The sequence below is a fragment of the Canis lupus genome, chromosome 31 (genome assembly GCF_011100685.1).
Source record: "Canis lupus familiaris isolate Mischka breed German Shepherd chromosome 31, alternate assembly UU_Cfam_GSD_1.0, whole genome shotgun sequence".
In the NCBI taxonomy this organism is placed as follows: Eukaryota; Metazoa; Chordata; class Mammalia; order Carnivora; family Canidae; genus Canis; species Canis lupus.
This window is the reverse complement of record NC_049252.1, coordinates 11,694,614-11,714,638: the sequence shown is the minus strand read 5'-3', so window position 1 is coordinate 11,714,638 and position 20,025 is coordinate 11,694,614. Positions and strand designations below refer to the sequence as shown.

At 38.0% G+C, this 20,025-nt stretch overlaps 1 protein-coding gene across 5 annotated transcripts in view; it reads right to left on the bottom strand.

Annotated features, from left to right (window-relative positions):
- LOC478384 (multidrug resistance-associated protein 1-like) overlaps positions 1 to 14,159 on the bottom strand; it is an 86,988-nt gene extending 72,829 nt beyond the window's left edge. For all 5 annotated transcript variants that reach the window (XM_038581225.1, XM_038581226.1, XM_038581229.1 and 2 more), the window contains exons 1-4: positions 14,018 to 14,159; positions 8,900 to 8,961; positions 1,780 to 1,927; positions 904 to 1,046 (exon numbers count right to left, since the gene is read on the bottom strand). In XM_038581225.1, coding sequence (XP_038437153.1) covers positions 904 to 1,046; positions 1,780 to 1,927; positions 8,900 to 8,961; positions 14,018 to 14,089 — 425 coding nt within the window. In that variant the 5' untranslated portion in view covers positions 14,090 to 14,159. The remainder of the gene's footprint in view (positions 1 to 903; positions 1,047 to 1,779; positions 1,928 to 8,899; positions 8,962 to 14,017) is intronic.
- Between the last annotated feature and the right edge of the window lie 5,866 nt (positions 14,160 to 20,025).

The window sequence follows — 20,025 nt, the reverse complement described above, 5'->3', positions numbered from 1 at the left end:
TGCCTGGATATTATCAAGGGTTCAGGTAACTAAGGATTAATTATGTTTTCATGAATTAAATAGTTCTTAAAATCTCCAACAACTTGGAAATTTATTCAATACAAAAATATTATCATAGACTAATTAAAAAAGAAAAAAATTGTGTTTCCTTCACATAACAGTTAGAGGTAGGACAATGCTTTCTTGAAAAAGGTGCCAGAGTCAAGGTTCCAATTTCGTTATCTGGCTTATTGGTATTAAAGAATATCAAGGAAATTCTTCAAACATTGTGTCTCTATGTATATGTGCGTACATATATAGACATATACATTTATATTTATTTATACTGAAATATTACTACCCTGGCTGATAAAGTTCAACTCCCAAAAGGTCACAGCTAAGAAAAATAGTAAGAATATGTATCATTTCATTTTCTAAATATATATTCAAGAAGACTTCCTAGCTTTTTTTTATTTTTTTTTAAATGAAGTACGATTTGCCAACATATAGCATAACACCCAGTGCTCGTCCCGCCAAGTGCCCCCCTCAGTGCCCATCACCCAGTCACCCCATCCCCGGCCCACCTCCCCTTCCACAGCTTCCTAGCTTTTAATCATAGCTCTGGCATTTTCTAGCTATGTTAACTTAGGCAAATTGCTTAAACCTGTTTTCACATTGTGATAATGAGTGTAATATTTCTTATCTCATAGGATTGTTGTGAAAATTAAATAAGATAATTAAAGATTTTAGAGCACTGTTTAGTACACAGTTGACTTCAGTAAATATTGAATATATTATTCATATTTGTATTATAGCAAAGTTAGCAAGATGTCCATATCCTAAATAAAATTTGCAATGAGAACTTTCCCTTCTTTTTTTATCATTTATCTGTGGAGAAATTAAAAAAATAAGACTATGACTTACTTCATTATGAGTGGGCTACTAAAGGACAAAATATCAGCAAACACTTTGAATAAAGCAACTTGAATTAGGACAAACTTAAAGGTGTTCCACAATGCATAGACCAGAGATGGCTTCCTGGTATGTGCCTCTTTACAAAAGGGTGCCTATATAATGAAAGAAAATAAGAAACAATGAGAAAATTGGGCAGAGCTAATACAAGTAAAAAAATGAAATATATATATAAACTGACTATAAAATTAGTAATGTACTCCAAAGATAATAAGGTAATAAGAGGGATGAATTCAGTTGAACTTGAAAATATGACCTATATCATTGGTAAGGTATATCTCCAGACCACCTGGTATTATTTACACCATCTGGTCTAAATGGGCAAGAGAAATAGTCATTTTATTACTTTTGTGAATGTTGAAACTGTTCCATTAATTAATTAATATAAATACAGTTTTATTTTCAAATCATATCTTCTTTTTGGGAATTCTAAAGATGTATATGTGTATGTATATGATACTAAACAGATATGAAGTCCCCACCCTGCCCTATAAACTTTGGTCTTGGTCACCATATTACTAATTTGGACAAACAGATAAGAGGCCATGGGATATAGAAACCATCTTTGCCACAATAGTTGAGCAAAAGATACTGGTGAAAAGCCAAAGATAACATATCAACACATTGTTCCTGATACTAAAAGAGGGCTAGCTGAATAATTTGATGACAGAAATTAGTTGCAATAACAACCAACTGTACTTATGAACATAGCTTGTCTTTTCACATATTTTAGGGACTTTCTAAATTAATAATACTATCTCAAGTTTGGAAGAAGCTTTTTCTAGTTTTAGGTAGTAATTAGGTACTTAGAATTTAAGAATTAATTACCTTTATTTTTTGCCTTTCTTGATTCCTTAAAACTTCCTTCCTCCATTGTTTTTCAAAGATGGGACACACGATATAGGAAGAATCACTTTCGTTTAGTTCAAAAAGGTCCTCTCTTTCCAAAGGTTTCTTATAGCCTAAAACAATTATTCTAAAAATGAAAGAGTAAGGTAAACAATTAAGCAAAACCAATAACAAAGTTAAAAATAATTTTGCATGCATTTTTCTTATTCTCTGATTTGTAAGTTATTTTTTAAATCAGTATACAATGACTAGATGGTATTTCGAAAAGTCACACAATATATTGGGTAGTTCAATAATATGCAATTATCATCTGTAGATTTTAGAAGAAGTATTTGGACATCCAATTATTTAGTGAAACACTAATTTCATTTACTCATCTCATATTGGAAGCACCTATTAGTTTACCTCTCTTATTGAAATTTAAATAGCCAACTTTCACAGTAAGGTATTCACTCCAAAACCCCAAAACAGCTGCTTTTTTAGTCTTTTATCAGAGAAGAAATGGATCCAACCTCTGCATTTGCAACCTCTCCTATTCCACTGGGACATGTATACCCTTTGCCACCTGACTTTTTAAACTGTCCAATTGGATGTGGAGTACCTGTCTATTCATTAACTTTAGCCTTGGCCATATGACCTTTGACCAATAGAATATGAGCCAGTGTGACAGTGCCATTTCTTAAGATGCTGTAAGAAGTATGACAAATTACTGCTCATCTCAGTACTTCCACTCTCCCCCCTTCCATAAGCTTACCCCAAGGTAAGCTGAGAGTAATTATGCAAGAACTGTGAGCAATTATGCACAAACAACTGGTCTAAATCAGGATTGTCCCAGGCAAACTATGTATGGTGCATGATCTCGTTACACCCCAAATGTTGTTGTGGCAGACAATAAATTATACTTACCTTACAGCCATCCTTCTGCCCCATCATCTTCTTACCATGAGGAATCTGATACTTACTCAGTTGAAAATTTCTTGAACTCGGGGTAAGTCCTCTCCCCAGCCACAGAGTCATAAATTATGATTGGTCTAAAGTAGTCCTGGTAATCTCAGTACCTTTTGCTTGGCATTAATAATTTAACTCAATTATGGTTAAGGACATCTGAACAAAAGTCTGCTGAGGAGAACTTTCTTTTTCAAAAGCAGGCACAAAACTTCAAGAGGAGAAAATATTTTGCCTCCTTTTTCCTTCTCCTTCTTCCTTTCTGATTGTACTAGAGGCATAGTGCTCCGACACAGAGGAGCCGTCTTTGCCACCATGGGTGAAAAGCCAATTAATAAGGACGGGAAGTGGAAAGACAGGAAAACTCTGGGACCTTTATAACGTAGGTCACCAGCTTATTCCCAGCATTCTGCCCAATAACAAGAAAATAAATACCTATTTTTTTTCAGCTATTATTACTCGGCTATTCTGTTGCTTGATACGTTCCTTGTTTTGTTTTGTTTTGTTTTTTCAAATTTTTGTTTAAATTCTAGTTAGTTAACATACAGTGTAAAATTCGTTCAGAAGTATAATTTAGTGACTCATCACTTACATATAAGACCCAGTGCTCATCATAACAAGTGACCTCCTTAACACCCACCACCCGGTTAGCCCATCCCTCCACCAACTCTCAATTTCTTCTCTGTGATTAAGAGCCTCTTTGGTTTGCTTCTCTCTCTCTCTTTTTCCCTTCCCTATATTCACGTGTTTGTTTCTTAATTTCCACATGAGTGAAATCATGTGATATGGCATTTATCATCCTCTGACTGACTTTACTTTACTTAGCGAGGCAGTGGAGAAAGGGGAACCCTCTTACACTTGGTGGTGGGAATGCAGACGGGTGCAACCACTCTGGAAGACAGGGTGGAGGTTCCTCAAAAAGTTAAAAATAGGGCCCAGCAATTGCACTACTAGGTATTTACCCAAAGGCTGCAAAAGTCAAACATGTTCCTAAGTGATGTCGTTCAGATATGCTTGGTCTATGAGCTTGGTGACATGACTTGTTCAGTAAGAAATTAAACCCACATTTAAACCCTGGCCTTCTGACTCAATAGTTTCTGTTCTCTCCATTATAAAGTACATTATCAGTCCAAGAGAACATAACAAAGTATTGCATGACTCCAAATTGGGACTACTTTCATTGTCATTATTACCGAACAATCTCTATTGATTGACCCTGAGATGGATTTAAACTCTATGGCAACCAGAGTCTCCACTGGATTCAATTTCACTTTTATTAGACTTACATAACATATTACAATTCATATTTAACAAAAAGGTTTAAATGTACTAAGAAAGGACCTTCAGTAATCATGTTTCTGTTGGCTCAAATACACTGGAAGTTTTCCTGCAGTGCACTTTCAAAAACATATTAAGCAATAAACTACTTTTATGTCATACTAAGTCTTTCTATTCCATTCCACAAAATAAATATTCATTTTCAAAATAAGATTGCATTGATTTTCAAAAAAGCATTTTTAATAACATTCACTGCCTCAGCATTTTGAGTTAGAACTGTGCAAAACTCAGCGGTTTTGGTTCACGGGGATAAGTGACCCTCGACTTTCATGCTGAGTCTCCAAATAATGTAGCATCTAGAAGTGACACTTAAACTGAATTGATTGTGATGCATGTACATGGCTCAGCCTTTTAACTACTGTGGCTCCCTTTGTCCACGTGTGTGTTCCTCTTTTGCTCTGCTGCAAATTTAAATACTCTCATCATCCTGGCTGGTCTTTCCATCACACATAAGCATCCAGAAAAAGAGAAAAGAGCGCTTCTTTAAGTCAAATGATGAGGCTTTTGGGGAAGAAACCAGGACCTTCCAGTAAAGGGAATGTAGCATGCACCAGGTCCCATAAACTTGTGGACTTGATTCCTAAGGATGCATCTTGGTTTTTTGGACTGATATTTCTTTTCAAGGTCATTCAGTTAAATTAATTTGATCGTTACAACTCTCTAAAGCAGGCAGAGCAGTATTAATTTCTCATTTTTACAGGCTGTTAAATACCAGGCATCCCAGAGACTGGTCAGTTTTTTAATTTTTTTTTTTAACTTTTATTTATTTATGATAGGCATACAGTGAGAAAGAGAGAGGCAGAGACACAGGCAGAGGAAGAAGCAGGCTTCACGCACTGGGAGCCTGACGTGGGATTCGATCCCGGATATCCAGGACCGCGCCCTGGGCCAAAGGCAGGCGCCAAACAGCTGCGCCACCCAGGGATCCCCTCGTCAGTTTTTTTTTGTTGTTTTTTTTTTTTTTTCCTGGTCAGTTTTTTAAATGTGATATAAACCACTGCTAACTTAACCAAAGGCAGACAATGCCATTAAGTATAATATTCTACTCTGTTTTTTTGGGTTTTTTTAAGATTTTATTTATTTATTTATTTATTTATTTATTTATTTATTCATGAGAAACAGAGAGAGAGGCAGAGATACAGGCAGAGGCAGAGGCAGGACCCCTGCAGGGAGCCCATTCCAGGATCACAACCTGAGCCAAAGGCAGGCATTCAACCACTGAGCCACCCAGGTGACCCTCCACTCTGTTTAAGATGGTGTTATCTTAAAGAGAATTTTGAGTATATTTGACAATAACAAGTGTGAATAAATATCTCATCCAACTGATGTTAAGAGCAGCAAACCAGTAGCAATTCACTAGGAAGATGAGATGAAATGTAAATTCTGTAGGTAAGTAATATTGGAAAACTTGGAAAGTATAGATATATAGTTGCATTACCAATTTCATTCCTGTTAATCACTTTTTAAAACATTTCTGGAAAGGGGTGATTGCCTTATGGGAAAAGACAAAAAGTCAGTCTGTCCAAAAATTGTAATATAGGACAAAGTCAGGTAATTTATGTTTTATTAATATGTGAGGAAAAGGGAGAACAGACTAAATAGTGTACCCCTGGTTAAAATAAGTGATTCAACTGTGACCTATAAAAACTTTACCTAGATTTTTCCATGTACGTCAAGGGGATTATTCTATGACAATGATTATTATACACTGATGACAGATTATATTTGCTGATAAAGGCTTCATAATTATTTGATCATCAAAACTATCTAGACAGCTACTGCCTTAGGAATTAAGGCTCATAAGCATGTAATTCCCTAATTATTTGTATCATCTGAGCACATTTTAATTGAATTATTCATGTAATTGTGGGAGCTTAACTTTGGCCTAGGAAATAATTTCTGACTTTATTCTGTAATTCAAAGAACAGTTCTGAGAACACAATTAGCCACTGTCTTCAAAGAGACATTCTCTTAAACAATAGCTATATTTTAGCTGCAATTGTTTAATTACTAGATAAGAAATCAAATTAGATTCATGCCAATGACAGTTCCAGATAACAGCATACTATAAAAATATTTCCTATCTAGTTCTGAGATCTTAAATTTAAACAGAAAATAAATGTGATATTCAATAATTATAACTTATTAGTTTGTTTGATTGACCTAAGATATGGACTTCAAGATACTGAGTTGTTATATTTTAAAATTTTCTATGCCTTATCTTGCTTATTAATTTTAATTTCAGTTTCATATTTTAGGCCTCCTAAACTGGTGTTTGCAATATTTAAAATAAACATATATAGTGTTTCTAGTTTGATAAAGTTTTAAAAGTACATTTACTTAAAATTAATTTTACTTGCATTATTTAAATTCTATGATATCCTGTGACTTAAAAATGACAGTTTGAAATTTTTAAAGCTGGATAGACACCACTCTTACTCTCAACACATGAATGAAATGTAACTCAGGGCTGGAAAATATATTTATACATATACAAGTTTGAAAAATCAAAATCACTGAGTATAAATAGCCCACATTTACATAATTCCTATTTAACCATTCTTTTTCCTGGTGTATAACTTAATGTAGCATATTGATGTAAAATTTTTGGCAGCCTCTCAGTGATTCCTAGGTTTGTGTTAACTTGTAAGTCTTATAATTCAACCCAATTATTTGCTCACTAAGTTTATCAGTTTTCTACTTAAACTACTTTCTTAAAAATCACCAATGAACTTTCCATTGCCAAGTTCAATGAAGAATACTCAGTTCTTTCTTTAATTTATCCCTTTTCAGTATTTGGCACTATTGGCAGTTTCCTTAGCTTTCAAACACACTCTTTTCTCCTTGGTTTGTCTCTTACATTCTGAATGCCTTTCCTTAGCTTCTTTGGTAGATTACCCCTCCTTTCACCATTTAAATACTGAGGATTCTCAATGTTCTATTTGTTCATCCTGTTCAATAGGCTCTCTCTTTCTGGATGATCTCATTCAGACTCACGGCATCAACTATTGACATACAGTCAATTACTTCCAAATCTATATCCATAGATCAAAAGCCTATATATCCAACACCTATTCGATATTTTTTATGGGGATGAGTCAAACATCTCAAATTGAAGTTTCTCCAAACTGAACACACAGGTCTTCACCACACCTGAACCTGACAGTTATCTCAGCCAGAAACTGATTAATATTTTTCCCAGTTCTTCAAATTCCTTATCCAATTAACTCAATCTATTCATTAGCTTTTGAATCTCTTCCTTCTTCATCTTCTTTATCATTACCCTAGTTCAGGCCATAACCATAAATTTACCAGCATAATTGAAGAACTGTCTAACTACTCCCTCTGTCTCCATTCTCACCTAGTACATACCATATCCATACAATTCTAAAGGTGATTTTCCTAAGTGCAAACATAAACCACATTACACTCTGCTTGATCTCTTGCCACATCAACACATTGCAGTGTGGGAGGGGTCAGTTCACTCTGGTTTGCATACAGTATTTGCTCAACTTGGAATGCCTCTTGGCTTACTGTTACACATTGTTAAATGTTGGGTTAAAGCATTAATTACTTGTAAAACATTCTCTGTGTGAAAGTGGTTAGATGTCATTCCTCAAACAGTGTTTATCATGCTTATATCATCTTTTGCCTTTTAGGGTAATTTATAGTATACTTTTTAATCTTTCTATATCTATGAATTCCTAGAAGATAGGAAGTAGGACATTTATCTCTGCATTTTTAAAGGTTAGCATAATGCAGGGCATCCAGCACACAACCAACCTTTTCTTGTTCTTTTTAAGCATTCATCTACTCTTGAGAGCATATTTATAGATCATATTGGGCAATTTTGTCTCTACTAACTATAGAACAAGGGGCATAAAGATAATAAATTCAGTTCATGTATCATAACCTTTCTGCTTTGAGTGGAAAGAAATACATTTCTAAAGAAAGCTTCTAAATTTATAAAACTGGAAAAAATTCTTCTCTTTTAATATGATTTAATCTTGTGTTAAAGCCCTCATCATACATTATACATGAATTATTCTCATTATATGCCTTACAAAAATGTGTGTTTTAACAGTAGTATATATATACATGTGTTTCTAGGAACATTCCTAGTAAAAAGTAGACTATCAAAGTTAAAAGAAAAGCATGAAACATATAAAAAAAAACTGACTTCCAACACCAAGTTGGTGTGCCCCTCCTTGGGCCTCAATGTACGAGTTAATTCCTCTCCCTAAGCTTCAATTTTCAACTTTCTTAAATATATATGCCTATCTCATAAGACTTGGGGAAAAATACACACATATTTACTGGATGTTAAAAGAAATTCAAAGTTCTGGGGTGCCGGGGTGGCTCAGTCAGTTAAGAACCCGACTCTTGGTTTTGGCTCAGAGTCATCAGATAGAGCCTCCCCAGGATCCCCAGTCAGCAGAGTAGGCTTGAGATTTTCCACCTATTCCTCTCCCTCTGCCCCTCCCGCTGCTCATGCGAGTGCACATGCTCTCTCTTTCTCTATCTCTTTCTCAAATAAATAGAATCTTTAAAAAAATCAAATTTTTCTCCTTCCATAGTACTAACAGGGTTAGAAATCCTATAAAGGGACAGACAGAAGTATTAGCAATCTTATCTGTGGAATTACTTATTATGTTATTATCTGTGATTTCTCTGTAATAAAATAATATAACAAAAAAGTCTTTACATAGTCATTTTATAAAAATATTCATTCTTAGATTAGAGGAATAACATTTAGGTATCATTTCCCTTCTACTATTCCTTAAGGTGGTATGCTACAGATTAGTAAAATTCCTACCTGCTAAACCAGGAATATGTCATCCTACTGAAGAATGAAGCATTTTTCTCTGGATTGCATTTCTAAAAAGAAAAACATAACAAGTAGTATATGAAGAATATGCTTTTATTTTATACTTGAAATATCTTTGTTAATGTTGGAAAAGTCTATATGAAACAATTTCATCTACTAATAGTTGTGGCTATGTTGATATCATAATCTTAAGGAATAAAATTAAGATATTAGAATAGTGGTCGGACTAGAGGCATTTTAGGATTTCTCCCAACAGTTATCATTATGACTCTGTTTACATAGCAGAAAACCACATAGGAAAGAAAAATCATTTCTGAAATATTACTTCTCTCTCTCTCTCTCTCTCTATATATATATACACACACACACACACCCTTGAATTTCTATAACTGTGCTTATATGTATGTATATGCATATGTATACATAATTTAGCATCTATATATAAATTAAATTTAAAGCATTTTAATCACTAAATTAAAGATATTTTGTCCTTTTTTCTGAAAAATATAAAAATAAGAATATAATAGGCATTTGGTTTACTTCTGTATATTTAATTACATATGTTTGTATTAAAGTATAGATAAAAAACATTTAATTATCACAGAAACATATTATTTTGGGAGGTTATAATATCATCATAAAATTCTTCCTATTGACCTGGTGAGTTCAACCAAAAGAAGGGTTTAAAAGAAGGCCTCAAAAGTAATCATTTTATATTTTGAGTCAGCACCTATGTTTATATTTTAAAAAATAAAACTGATCACCACAGTAAAGTTCATTATTAGAAACTGTCCTGTATTTAACAATTTTAACACTGATCCTCTCTAATCCAGGCCTGATTTCATACACAACAGGTATGTAAGTGTTTACTACTACATTTTTTAAAATTCTTATCCTTTAAGGAATGAGTGCAACAAAATTCCATCCTTTCCAGAAAAATGTCCTGAGTATAGAGGGGAAAACATTATTCATTCCAAATCTGTTCTCTGAGTCACAGCAAATGATATACTATAAATCATTTACTCAATTGCTATCTATCCTTATATTATCTTTGCAAAAAGTAAATGCAATGATAAATGTAAAAGAGTCATCACACTGTAGCCCAAAACAACCACTTACATACACATGTGATCTATAATATCACTGTCACTATTATTGCCAAATATATTATTTGGAAAATAAGTGCACATATTGTGGAAAATGTTCTGAAAATTCTTGATTTAACCCACAAGTCACATTCTATTTCACGGGGAGTTGCCAACTTGATAATTTACCACCAAAGAAAAGATCTTATTCACATCCAAAATACATCTTGTTTTTGTGGCCAACTACAAATGGCTAAAAATTCTTAGCAGCTTTTCCCATCAAGAGGTAAACTCTATTTTCCACACCTTAAATCTGGGCTGGCATCATTTCTCGTTGTGATCATAAGAATGCCATGAGAGTGACACTAAGAGAACTCCAATTCTAAGCCTCAAGAGGCTTTCTGTGCTAGAAACCCTGAATGCACCATGTGTCTGATCCCAAACTAGCTGCTAGAGGATGAGAGATCTTATAGAAGAGAACTGAGGTGCTCATCTGACAGTCTGTCATCCTACCTTGGGAAGTGTCAAACATATGAGTAAATTAATCCTATACTATCCTGTCACTAGATAACTTTCTGGTTGGCCAAAGTGCCTAAGAGTTCAGCAAAAATCAGCCAACCTGACCCAAATCAGGTCATGATCCAACTGATCCAGACAATCATGAGCTAAGTAAAAAAAAAAAAAAAGGTGGCTGTTTTCAGCACCTACATCTAGCAAAGCTATTACCGAAGGTTATTTTAGGCCAAAAACTCAGGATTTGATTTAACATTCCCCCTTGGCTCATTTTCCATGTGAAAGCATCTCATATGAGGCCCTTTGAGTCCTCTAGTAATTAGCCTCCTTAGATGTGGGCCAGGCTGAATTTATCACAGTAAATTCCAAATATAGTTACCTCCTGGAAAAAATTACAGTAGACAGGTAAATATCTGGTGAAGGTAATATGCCTTATCAAGCAACAAGTATGTATAAATGACTTTTCAATGAATACTGAATTCATAGCATGGGTCTCCCGGAGTTCATTACTAATATATTGTTACAAAGTAACATCTATGTAGAAAATCAGGACATGACATTCTAAAAAGTAACTTTCAGTGTTCTAGTTTACTCTCCTCTTCTCCATTAAATATTCTCAGTCCTTCTAACTCACTTATTCTCACTCAGGTAGCACTTCTAGTCCGCAGACCTAACTGACCCCAAATGTTTCTCATTTCTCTTGTCGCCCCAAGCCTTCGTTTCCTAAGCTATTTTCTTATCTATTGTGCTTAACTACTATTGCATGTATAACAGGCATTCCATAAACATACCTTAACATTGCTGATTTAAGGGCAATTTTCATTTGAATGGTGGTCTTGTTATTTCTGTATTATGATGGAGGAGCAGGAAATATTTAGACCATGAGACCACAGCATAGCCAGGGTCCAGGACTAGTGTGAAGTGTGCTACTTTCAATCTTTCTTGGGTTCAACCTTGAGATGTAGTCCCACAAGGATATGGTTTGGGGGACTGCTACACAGTATCTCATAACCCCTAACTTCAGGAGCTTCCTTTGTGGGTACTGGAAGAGGGTTCTGGGATTGGTGGAGGCAGTTAAGAGAAAGTGGAAGGACAGCCTCAGGGAGAAGGGAAAACATCCAGAGACCAAACAGAATTTAAGTTTCTTGGGTTACCCGATGGCTCAGTCAGTTAAGCAGCTGCCTTTGGCTCAGGTCATGATCACGGGGTCCCGGAATCAAGTCCCACATCCAGCTCCTTGTTTGGCAGGGAGCCTGTTTTCCCCTTCTCCCTCTGCCTACCCCTGCTCCTCCTGCTTGTGTGTTCTTTCTATCTCTCTCTATGTCAAATGAGTAAATAAAATCTTTTTTAAAAAGTATGTTTCTTAATCACTTATGTGCCAGATTATATATACAAACTATATTATCTCATTAAATACAACACGTCTTTGTGGGGCAACTGGGTGGCTTAGTCAGTCAAGGATCAGTCTTCAGCTCAGATCATGATCTCTGGGTTCTGGAATTGAGCACCCCCTCCGGCACCCTGCCTAGCAGGAAGCCTGCTTCTCCTTCTGCTTCTCCTGCTCATGCTGGCTCACTCTCTCTCTCTCACAAATAAATTTTAAAAATTAAAAAAAAAACACATATATAATCTCATGTCTTTGTGGTGAAACCATTCTTGTCAACCTCATTTACAGTAGATGAAACTAAGGCCCAGAGTTTAAGAAACTCAAGAAGTTTAAGAGACTGGATCTAATCCAGTTAGTCCATTCTGTCTTCCAGTCAAACCCACACTCTCAATTCTACCTGTCACAGGCTGCTTGCTGCCACTTAGAGAGAACTTTCCTCCTGCCCGCATCCTTCTACTTCACTTCTGGCTAATTCTCTCTTGTACTTCAATCCTATTTAAGATTTATTGCCTTTGGTAATTCCTTTTTTCCCATCCCAGCCTTTAAGGCTTATATTCCTGTTCTGGGTTACCATAGCAATCTCAACATATTCCTTAGGGAGGACTTAAGGGGCTCTTCAGAACTGTCTTCACTGAATTTACCCTCGTTCTTTCCTGACTATCGAATCATTTGCTGAGAGGTGCTTCTCTCTTGCTTAACTTAGTCTGGAAGACAGAAAACTATATTTGGTTTATCTTTATATTTTCAGTTTTAGCCCAGGGCCCAGCTCATAATAAACATGTTCTGGAGAAATGAATGAATGAATGAATGGCCACTAATCACAGTAAGAAAATAATTTTAAGCATTCTATTCCTAGGTCACCATGAAGGCCCTACAAACTATGAGAAAGTCACTTTCTTAGCTTATAAGTAGGTGAGATTTATGTCTGAGATCTATTATGTCAAAATACAAAGCCTCAGCAATGAAATGTAATCATATAAGGTTTTCAATCTACTTTGAAGCCATCAACTTTTTTTTTTTTTTTAATTTGGCATCATAGAAGTAACAACAACAAAAAATGCAACTACAAGTAGTGTTTTCTAAATGAATTCCTGGCCCATAAAGCTACCCAGGTTGAATAATAGTCAAAGACATAAATGTCGTTGGAATCCTGCAGGAAGAACTGAGTGCAATTCTGAGTCAATTATTTGAGTTTTACCATTTCCCACCCTACAAGTTTGTGATTCACTGCTTTTGCCACCTCTGTAGTTGCACCAATGATGTTAAACCTGTTTTCCTGCTTAAGCCTGCCATTAAAGTAAAAAAGAAAAGAAAAGTAAAAAACAAACAAACAAACAAAAAACAAACAAAAAACTAAAAACAAAAACAAATTAAAAAGAAAAAACACTGTATTATCCTGGAGGAGCTCTTTCGCATTTTCAAGGGATTTATTCAACCTCTATATTTTACAGACTTCATATAATTTGCTTTGCTTTTAAAAACATCTATAGTTCCATTTCCTGTGCAATCAGAAGAATGCTGTCATATTGATCTGACACTTGGAATCACTAACAAAACTCAGGATTAGAAGAAGATCCCCTGAATCTGAATTTTGTTTTTCCTTTTTAGAATCACGGAACTGCTTCTCTTAGGGGCGCTTGTGAGGCTTTGTCCTGTGTGGTGGAGAAAAGTAAAACCAGTGGAACTTGTGCGGAGCCTGGCCCGGGGCGGGGCGGGGCGGGGGCGGGGGGCGCGGGCGCAGCGAGGCCAGGCAGGGAAGGGTGCGCAGCCCCCGCCCCCCCCGCCCCCCGCCCCCCGCCCCCCGCCGGCGCACCTCCATCCCCGCCTCTCCTCCTTCAGCGAAGCCAGCTCCATCCATTCTTGTCTCAAATGCGTGTTTCCGAGCCGGGGCAGTTACTCATCCCTTCAGGAAACACGCGTCCTTCCCTGCCCAGCAGCCGCGCTGCCTGCGCCCCTGATGTCCAGAGTCCACGTCCCCGCGAGCCCGGGGGCACCTCTCAGGACTGCGCGTGTCCGCCTCTGGGCGTGAGTACGACTAACGCGGGGCCCTAAGGCTCCGGCCGGGTCGGGGTCCGAGCAGGCGCCCCCCCCCCCGCCGCCCCCAGGACCAAGGGGCGTTACCTGCGCCTCACGCCCCCCGGGGACCCGCTCGTAGTCGCCGCGGGCGCCCCAGCTCCGCGGGCTCGAAGGCATGGTCCGCGGGCGCCGGCCACGGGGTCGGGGGCGTCCCCAGGCGCTGGCCTCTCTGCCTCGGGCGCCCGGACGGTGGGGGGACGCGCGCACCCAGCCAGACCTCGTGGGCTGCAGCCCTGCCCCGAGCTGGGCCGGCCCTAACCGGGAGCGCGCCCCGGGCGGGCGGGGGGGAAGGGGGTGGAGGAGGGGGGAGGAGGGGGGAGGAAGAGGTGAGGAAGGGGAGGGGGGCTGAGAAAGAGGAGGGGGAGGAGGGAGAGGTGAGGAAGGGGAGGAGGGGGAGGAAGAGGAGGGAGGAGGGGGAGGAGGAGGGGAGGAGGAGGGGAGGAGGGGGTGAGAAAAAGGAGGGGGAGGAGGGAGAGGTGAGGAAGGGGAGGAGGGGGAGGAGAAGAAGAGGGGAGGAGGGGGGGGAGCTGCCACAGGAGCAGAGAGGCGGGACCTTCTGCAGAGTCCGCTGATCTCTGCCTCTCGGGTAGTTTGCGCTCCCCTCAGTAGTTCTCCACTCTCTAATTTGCAGGATTGCTCTGTGAAAGAAAGAGAGAGAGAGAGAGAGAAAAGAAAGAAAAGAAAGAAAGGAAAGAAAGGAAGAAAGAAATCTGTGTCTTCAGGATAGCACAAAGCTCATTTCTCCCCGGGATGACATGTTAGCAAACACAATATTACAGCTGTCCCGAGCGGAAAAACTGCTAAGGACAACAGGTGTCAGTAGGACTTTAGGGAGCGAATTTTATTGCAATGACTTTAAAATTAGAAACAAAGGAAATAATTCCCTTAACTCTAGAAAACCGTAACCGTGTGTGGAATCTAAATTTTACTCTTCAAATTAATTATAAAGCAACATAATAAATGAAAAAACTTCATTGTAACTAGAATTCGCAAAGGGCTAAACCAGACACAGGGCATTTAAAGGGAATATGAATAGGGAGGATGGCTCTTAGAGCTGTGGTAGCTAGTGCCAAGCCATGAGCCTTACGTAAACAAGGCCTGAAAGCATGCAATACTTTGAGGAAGATCTGCTGATCCCTGAGATGTGTCATTGGTCTGAGGAAATATTTTGTTTCAATTTACTTAGAACCAGAAGCAGAAGAAGAGGGAGTGGGATTTTTTGCTTTTTATTTTTTTATTTTTTAAAGTAGGCTCTCCCCGAACATGGGGCTTGAACTTCCTGCCCCTGAGATCAGGAGTGGCATGCTCCACCACCTGAGCCTCCAGGCCAGAAGGAGAAGTCATTTTAGAAATTCTAAATAAATAATGGGGGATCCCTGGGTGGCTCAGCGGTTTGGTGCCTGCCTTTGGCCCGGGGCGCGATCCTGGAGTCCCGGGATCGAGTCCCATGTCGGGCTCCCTGCATGGAGCCTGCTTCTCCCTATTGCCTGTGTCTCTGCCTCTCTCTCTCTCTGTGTGTCTATCATAAATAAATAAATAAATCTTCAAAAAAAAAAAAGAAATTCTAAATAATGGAATAAAGATAAGGCAATGTGATAATTTTACAAGGGTGGGTAATAATGTTTCAGGACTAAGGAAGATTCTCTCTGCTTCTTGAAATTAATGTTAGAGGTGCATAGAAAGAATTGAGATTAAGGATTGAAGAAAGCCTGTTTCCTGGAGAAAAATGCCCAAAGATGATACCTGGGAGAAGTTTGGACTTGCCATAGAATGGCTCATAGGATGTGAGGAACCAGACAACTTCTGCATAAAGATTAGACTAAATGATTCATTGTAGGATTAAAGTTCCAGGGGATGTTTAGGACACAGTTTATTTGGCTTTCTTCCGCTCTTTAAGCCATGTTTGTCTGGCCTCTATGCAAAAAGGAAGTTGTAGATTTTATTTTAAAACAAGTGTGTCTGTGGGGGCACTTGGGTGGTTCAGTGGCTGAGCGAGCCTCTGCCTTCGGCTCAGGGCGTGATCCCAGGGTCCTGGGATCGAGTTCTGCATCAGGCTCCCCTCAGGGAGCCTGCTTCTCCCTCTGCCTCTGTCTCTGACTCTCTGTGTGTCTCTCATGAATAAACAAATAAAATCTTTACCAGGAAAAAAAAAAAAAAGTGTGTCTGTGAAGAATTGAGGTCACAGCTCAGGACTTAGAAACTTTGTCTCACTTCTTCCAGAACTTTACACAAACTCCAGTGCAATATGGGGATATTTCATATTCAGCAGCTTCTGCCTGAGGGGCTCCTTCTCCATCTGTACTTTTGCAATGCTCACGGTGTGGATGCCGTGTGGAAAATACAAGATCTTCTTGTCAAGTTCGTCCTTGCTTTTCAGATCCAAGGAAAGAAGGAACTTTGAACCTGTGCCATAGAGGAGGAAGTCAGGAAGAAGAGGCCTAAAAATAGCTCGGGCTTTAAATCCAACATTTGTTTTCCTTCCTCTTCTTGGAGTCAGCCCCCCTAGAAAAGGCTGGTGTTCTAGCAAGTGAAAAGGGACAGATTTCTACTCATACTCAGCTCAGTATAGATAACACAATTCACTAGTTAGTGGGAGGAGACAGAGATCCCCAAGGTAATTTAATTTAGTAAAGGCTAGAGAAGAAGGCAATAGGTGTGTTGGGGGAACTGGAATGATGAAGTCTCCACTCAAAGGAATTGGGGGAAAAATCTCTGGGAGTCCCACAGAACTACATTTTAAGTTTCTCTGTTTTGAAGACTGTGCTAATGAGATGGAAGGCATGAGGGTTTTTAAGAAAAGAATGACCATTTTTCATTCCTTAAATGAAAAAAAGTGTAATATTCAGATTTGCCTAGGTGACAGAAGGTATAAAATAAAATGACCTTGACATAAACAAAACATTGTTGCAAAGTTTATATTCTATGACTGAATTCTCACACTAGCTGAACTGTGAAATAAATATGTCTTTCTCGGCAAAAAGAAAATCATGGGATGTGGAATAAAAGGCCCTGTGGATCTCGTAATGGGTGGAGCATGTTTTGTCACAGTATACATTTTTTTTTTAGGTTTAGAGGATTCTTGTCCTTCCAGGGATTCTGTTCTACTTTACAAGTTCTGCAGGCACTCAGCTCATCCTTTCTTGTTGAGAGCTTCAGACATCAGGGTCAGAATCTCTAAGGCTGATTAGATTAAGACCAAAAGACAGAGCTGCCTGTCTCCCATAGTTGAGCAAGGGGTTGTCACCATGACACAGAGGGGAAAAGTGTTTTGAAGGCAACTGTAGGTTAGGCTTTTATGGGGGGGTGGGAGTAGATGTGATTTCCATTGCTCTTGTTAACCTTGGTATTAAAAGTTGAATTAACAGTACTATTCAGGATAGTTAGCTCAGCAGTTGGGCGCCTGCCTTCTACCCAGGGCGTGATCCTGGAGTCCTGGGATCAAATCCCACATCGGGCTCCCTGCAAGGAGTCTGCTTCTCTCTGCCTGTGTCTCTGCTTCTGTCTCCCTTCTGTCTCCCTGTGTCTCTCATGAATTAAAAAAATAAGATCTTAAAAAAAAAAACAAAAAAAAAACAATGTACCATTCAGGTCATGATGATATACTGATACTATACAATGATGATGCTACCATCATTTTGCGAGGCACCATTTTTTAAATTTTCTTTTTATTTTCACACTACTTTGATTTCCAATCCACTTATTATCTTCCATAAGTTATTTATCTGGAATGACACAAAAGTATGCAAATGGCATTTTCCTATGAAGTCATTACAATACAATTCCTTCCTTCCTTCCTTCCTTCCTTCCTTCCTTCCTTCCTTCCTTCCTTCCTTCCTTCCTTCCTTATTTTTTGACTTATTATTTGTAGAGCATCTACCCATGTGAGGCCATGTACTCACCTATTGTTCCTGACTTCTCCGTGGTGTTTTGTTCTAGGAAAATACCACAATTTACAGAAACTTGAATGTGATTAAGCCCATAGAATCTGATGTAAGACTTCAGGTTGAAGTCCAGCTCCACCATTTAACAGCAAGTCATTTAACATCTCAGGGCTCACTTTCCTATCTATAAAATGCAAGTAATAGTGATGCCTTCTTCATAGATTTGTTGTAAGGATTTCAGATTTCAATCATCTAGTAAGTAAAGCACTTAGAACAGCTAGAGCACATGGTATATATTGAATAAATTATTATGATGATTATTACTTACCTAGTCACCTAGTGAACAGTATGTAGGCTAAGTCCAACTCCTTGCTCCCATGGTCAGTGCTATGAGGAATATCTCTCTAAGGATTGGCGTATGGATTTCTCTTAAATCAAGAGATTTAACTAAAATGTTTTGGAGTCAGGAAACCTTTACATATTCAAAATTATGAGTACTTAACTAACATTTGTTTATATGAAGTATCTCTATGGATACTCACTATATTAGAAATTAAAATGAGACTTTAACAGTTTTCATTTATTAATTTATTTTAAAAAATAATAAACCCATTGTGTGTTTTCATTAGTGATAGATTATTTATGGAAAACAGCTATATTTAAAGAACAACACTTTTTTTCTGAGAATACTGGCATTATTTTAGATTTTAATGTCTGATTTGGTAAAAGGTGGTAAAATGTCTAACCTTGTTCCCATACCTGCTTCTGCATCCAGTTTCTTATAATAAATGCTTTTGATTGAAGTACATGAAGAAAATCTAGCTTCACACACATAGTTATATGTAGTTGAAAGAGGTGGATTAATTTGTTGCTTTTCAGGTAGTTCTGGGTATTTTTCTTTAATATAACAGCAAAACTCTGCTCGTTTCTTAAAAGTTAGTTGCAGTGTAGAACCTGAAACACTATCAGTAAACCTTTTGTGCTACATTAAAATTCATTGATCTATCTTGCATTTTGAATGATTCTTTTATAACTGTATGATTTTATAACATGATGTATCAGTTATTTGGACTATATTGATTCCCTGAGTTATGAGTATCTTCCAAATGTTGACACAAATCTTTAATATAAAAAAAAAGTTTCATCACCAATTTCATCAAAAAAATTCTTTAAGAATGGGAATTACTGGGCAGCCAGGGTAGCGCAGTGGTTTGACGCCGCCTGCAGCTCGGGGTGTGATCCTGGAGACCCGGGATCGAGTCCCACATCGGGCTCCCTGCGTGGAGCCTGCTTCTCCCTCTGCCTGTGTCTCTGCCTCTCTCTCTCTGTGTCTATGAATAAAAAAATAAAATATTAAAAAAAAAAGAATGGGAATTACTGTCAAGCTCACAGTGGTGGATACTGGTAGTCTAAAAATACAACTTTCTCTAAAAACCTTGAAATTTTCACTGGCAACAAACACCGTCAGTTGTATCCCTTGAAATAACAGAATCACGTCATTTACTCTTGAGAAAATTCTGCCATATATCCAAGTCTGAATAACCGTAGTTTGTCTTCAATCATTCTTTCATGTAAAAATGGTATTCCATGAGATAGTGGCCAATTCAGCTTCAATTCAAACTGTTGTATAAGTGTTTTTCTTAAAGCTCTACTGTATTTTGTCATGCAACAGAAGTGCCTTGTGTACTTAGTTAGAATTTCTTCACACAAAATATTAGAAATACATACTCAAGGGTCAAGATTTAATATTTGTACACACACACACACATTTTAACACCCTGTGAATGTACGATGGTAAAGAGTGTGATGCCTATTTGTACTTGGCTTTGCTGCATTTGTTCTAAGGAACCAGCAGTTTTACTAGATTACTTTTCGAGTCAAATATTAACAGAGTGAAAAAAGACTAGGCGCTAAGACTAGTTATTTGTCCAGGTGCATAACAAGACTACCATCCAGGAAAGTTCTGAAGAGGGTGCACATTAAATTTAAACGTAATTTTTTTTTAATTTTTATTGATTTATTCATGAGAGACACAAAGAGAGAGTCAGAGACACAGACAGAGGAAGAAGCAGGCTCCTTACAGGGAGCCTGATGTGGGACTGGATCCCATGACCTCTGGGATCACAACTCTAGCCAAAGGGAGAGGCTCAACCACCGAGCTACCCAGGTGTA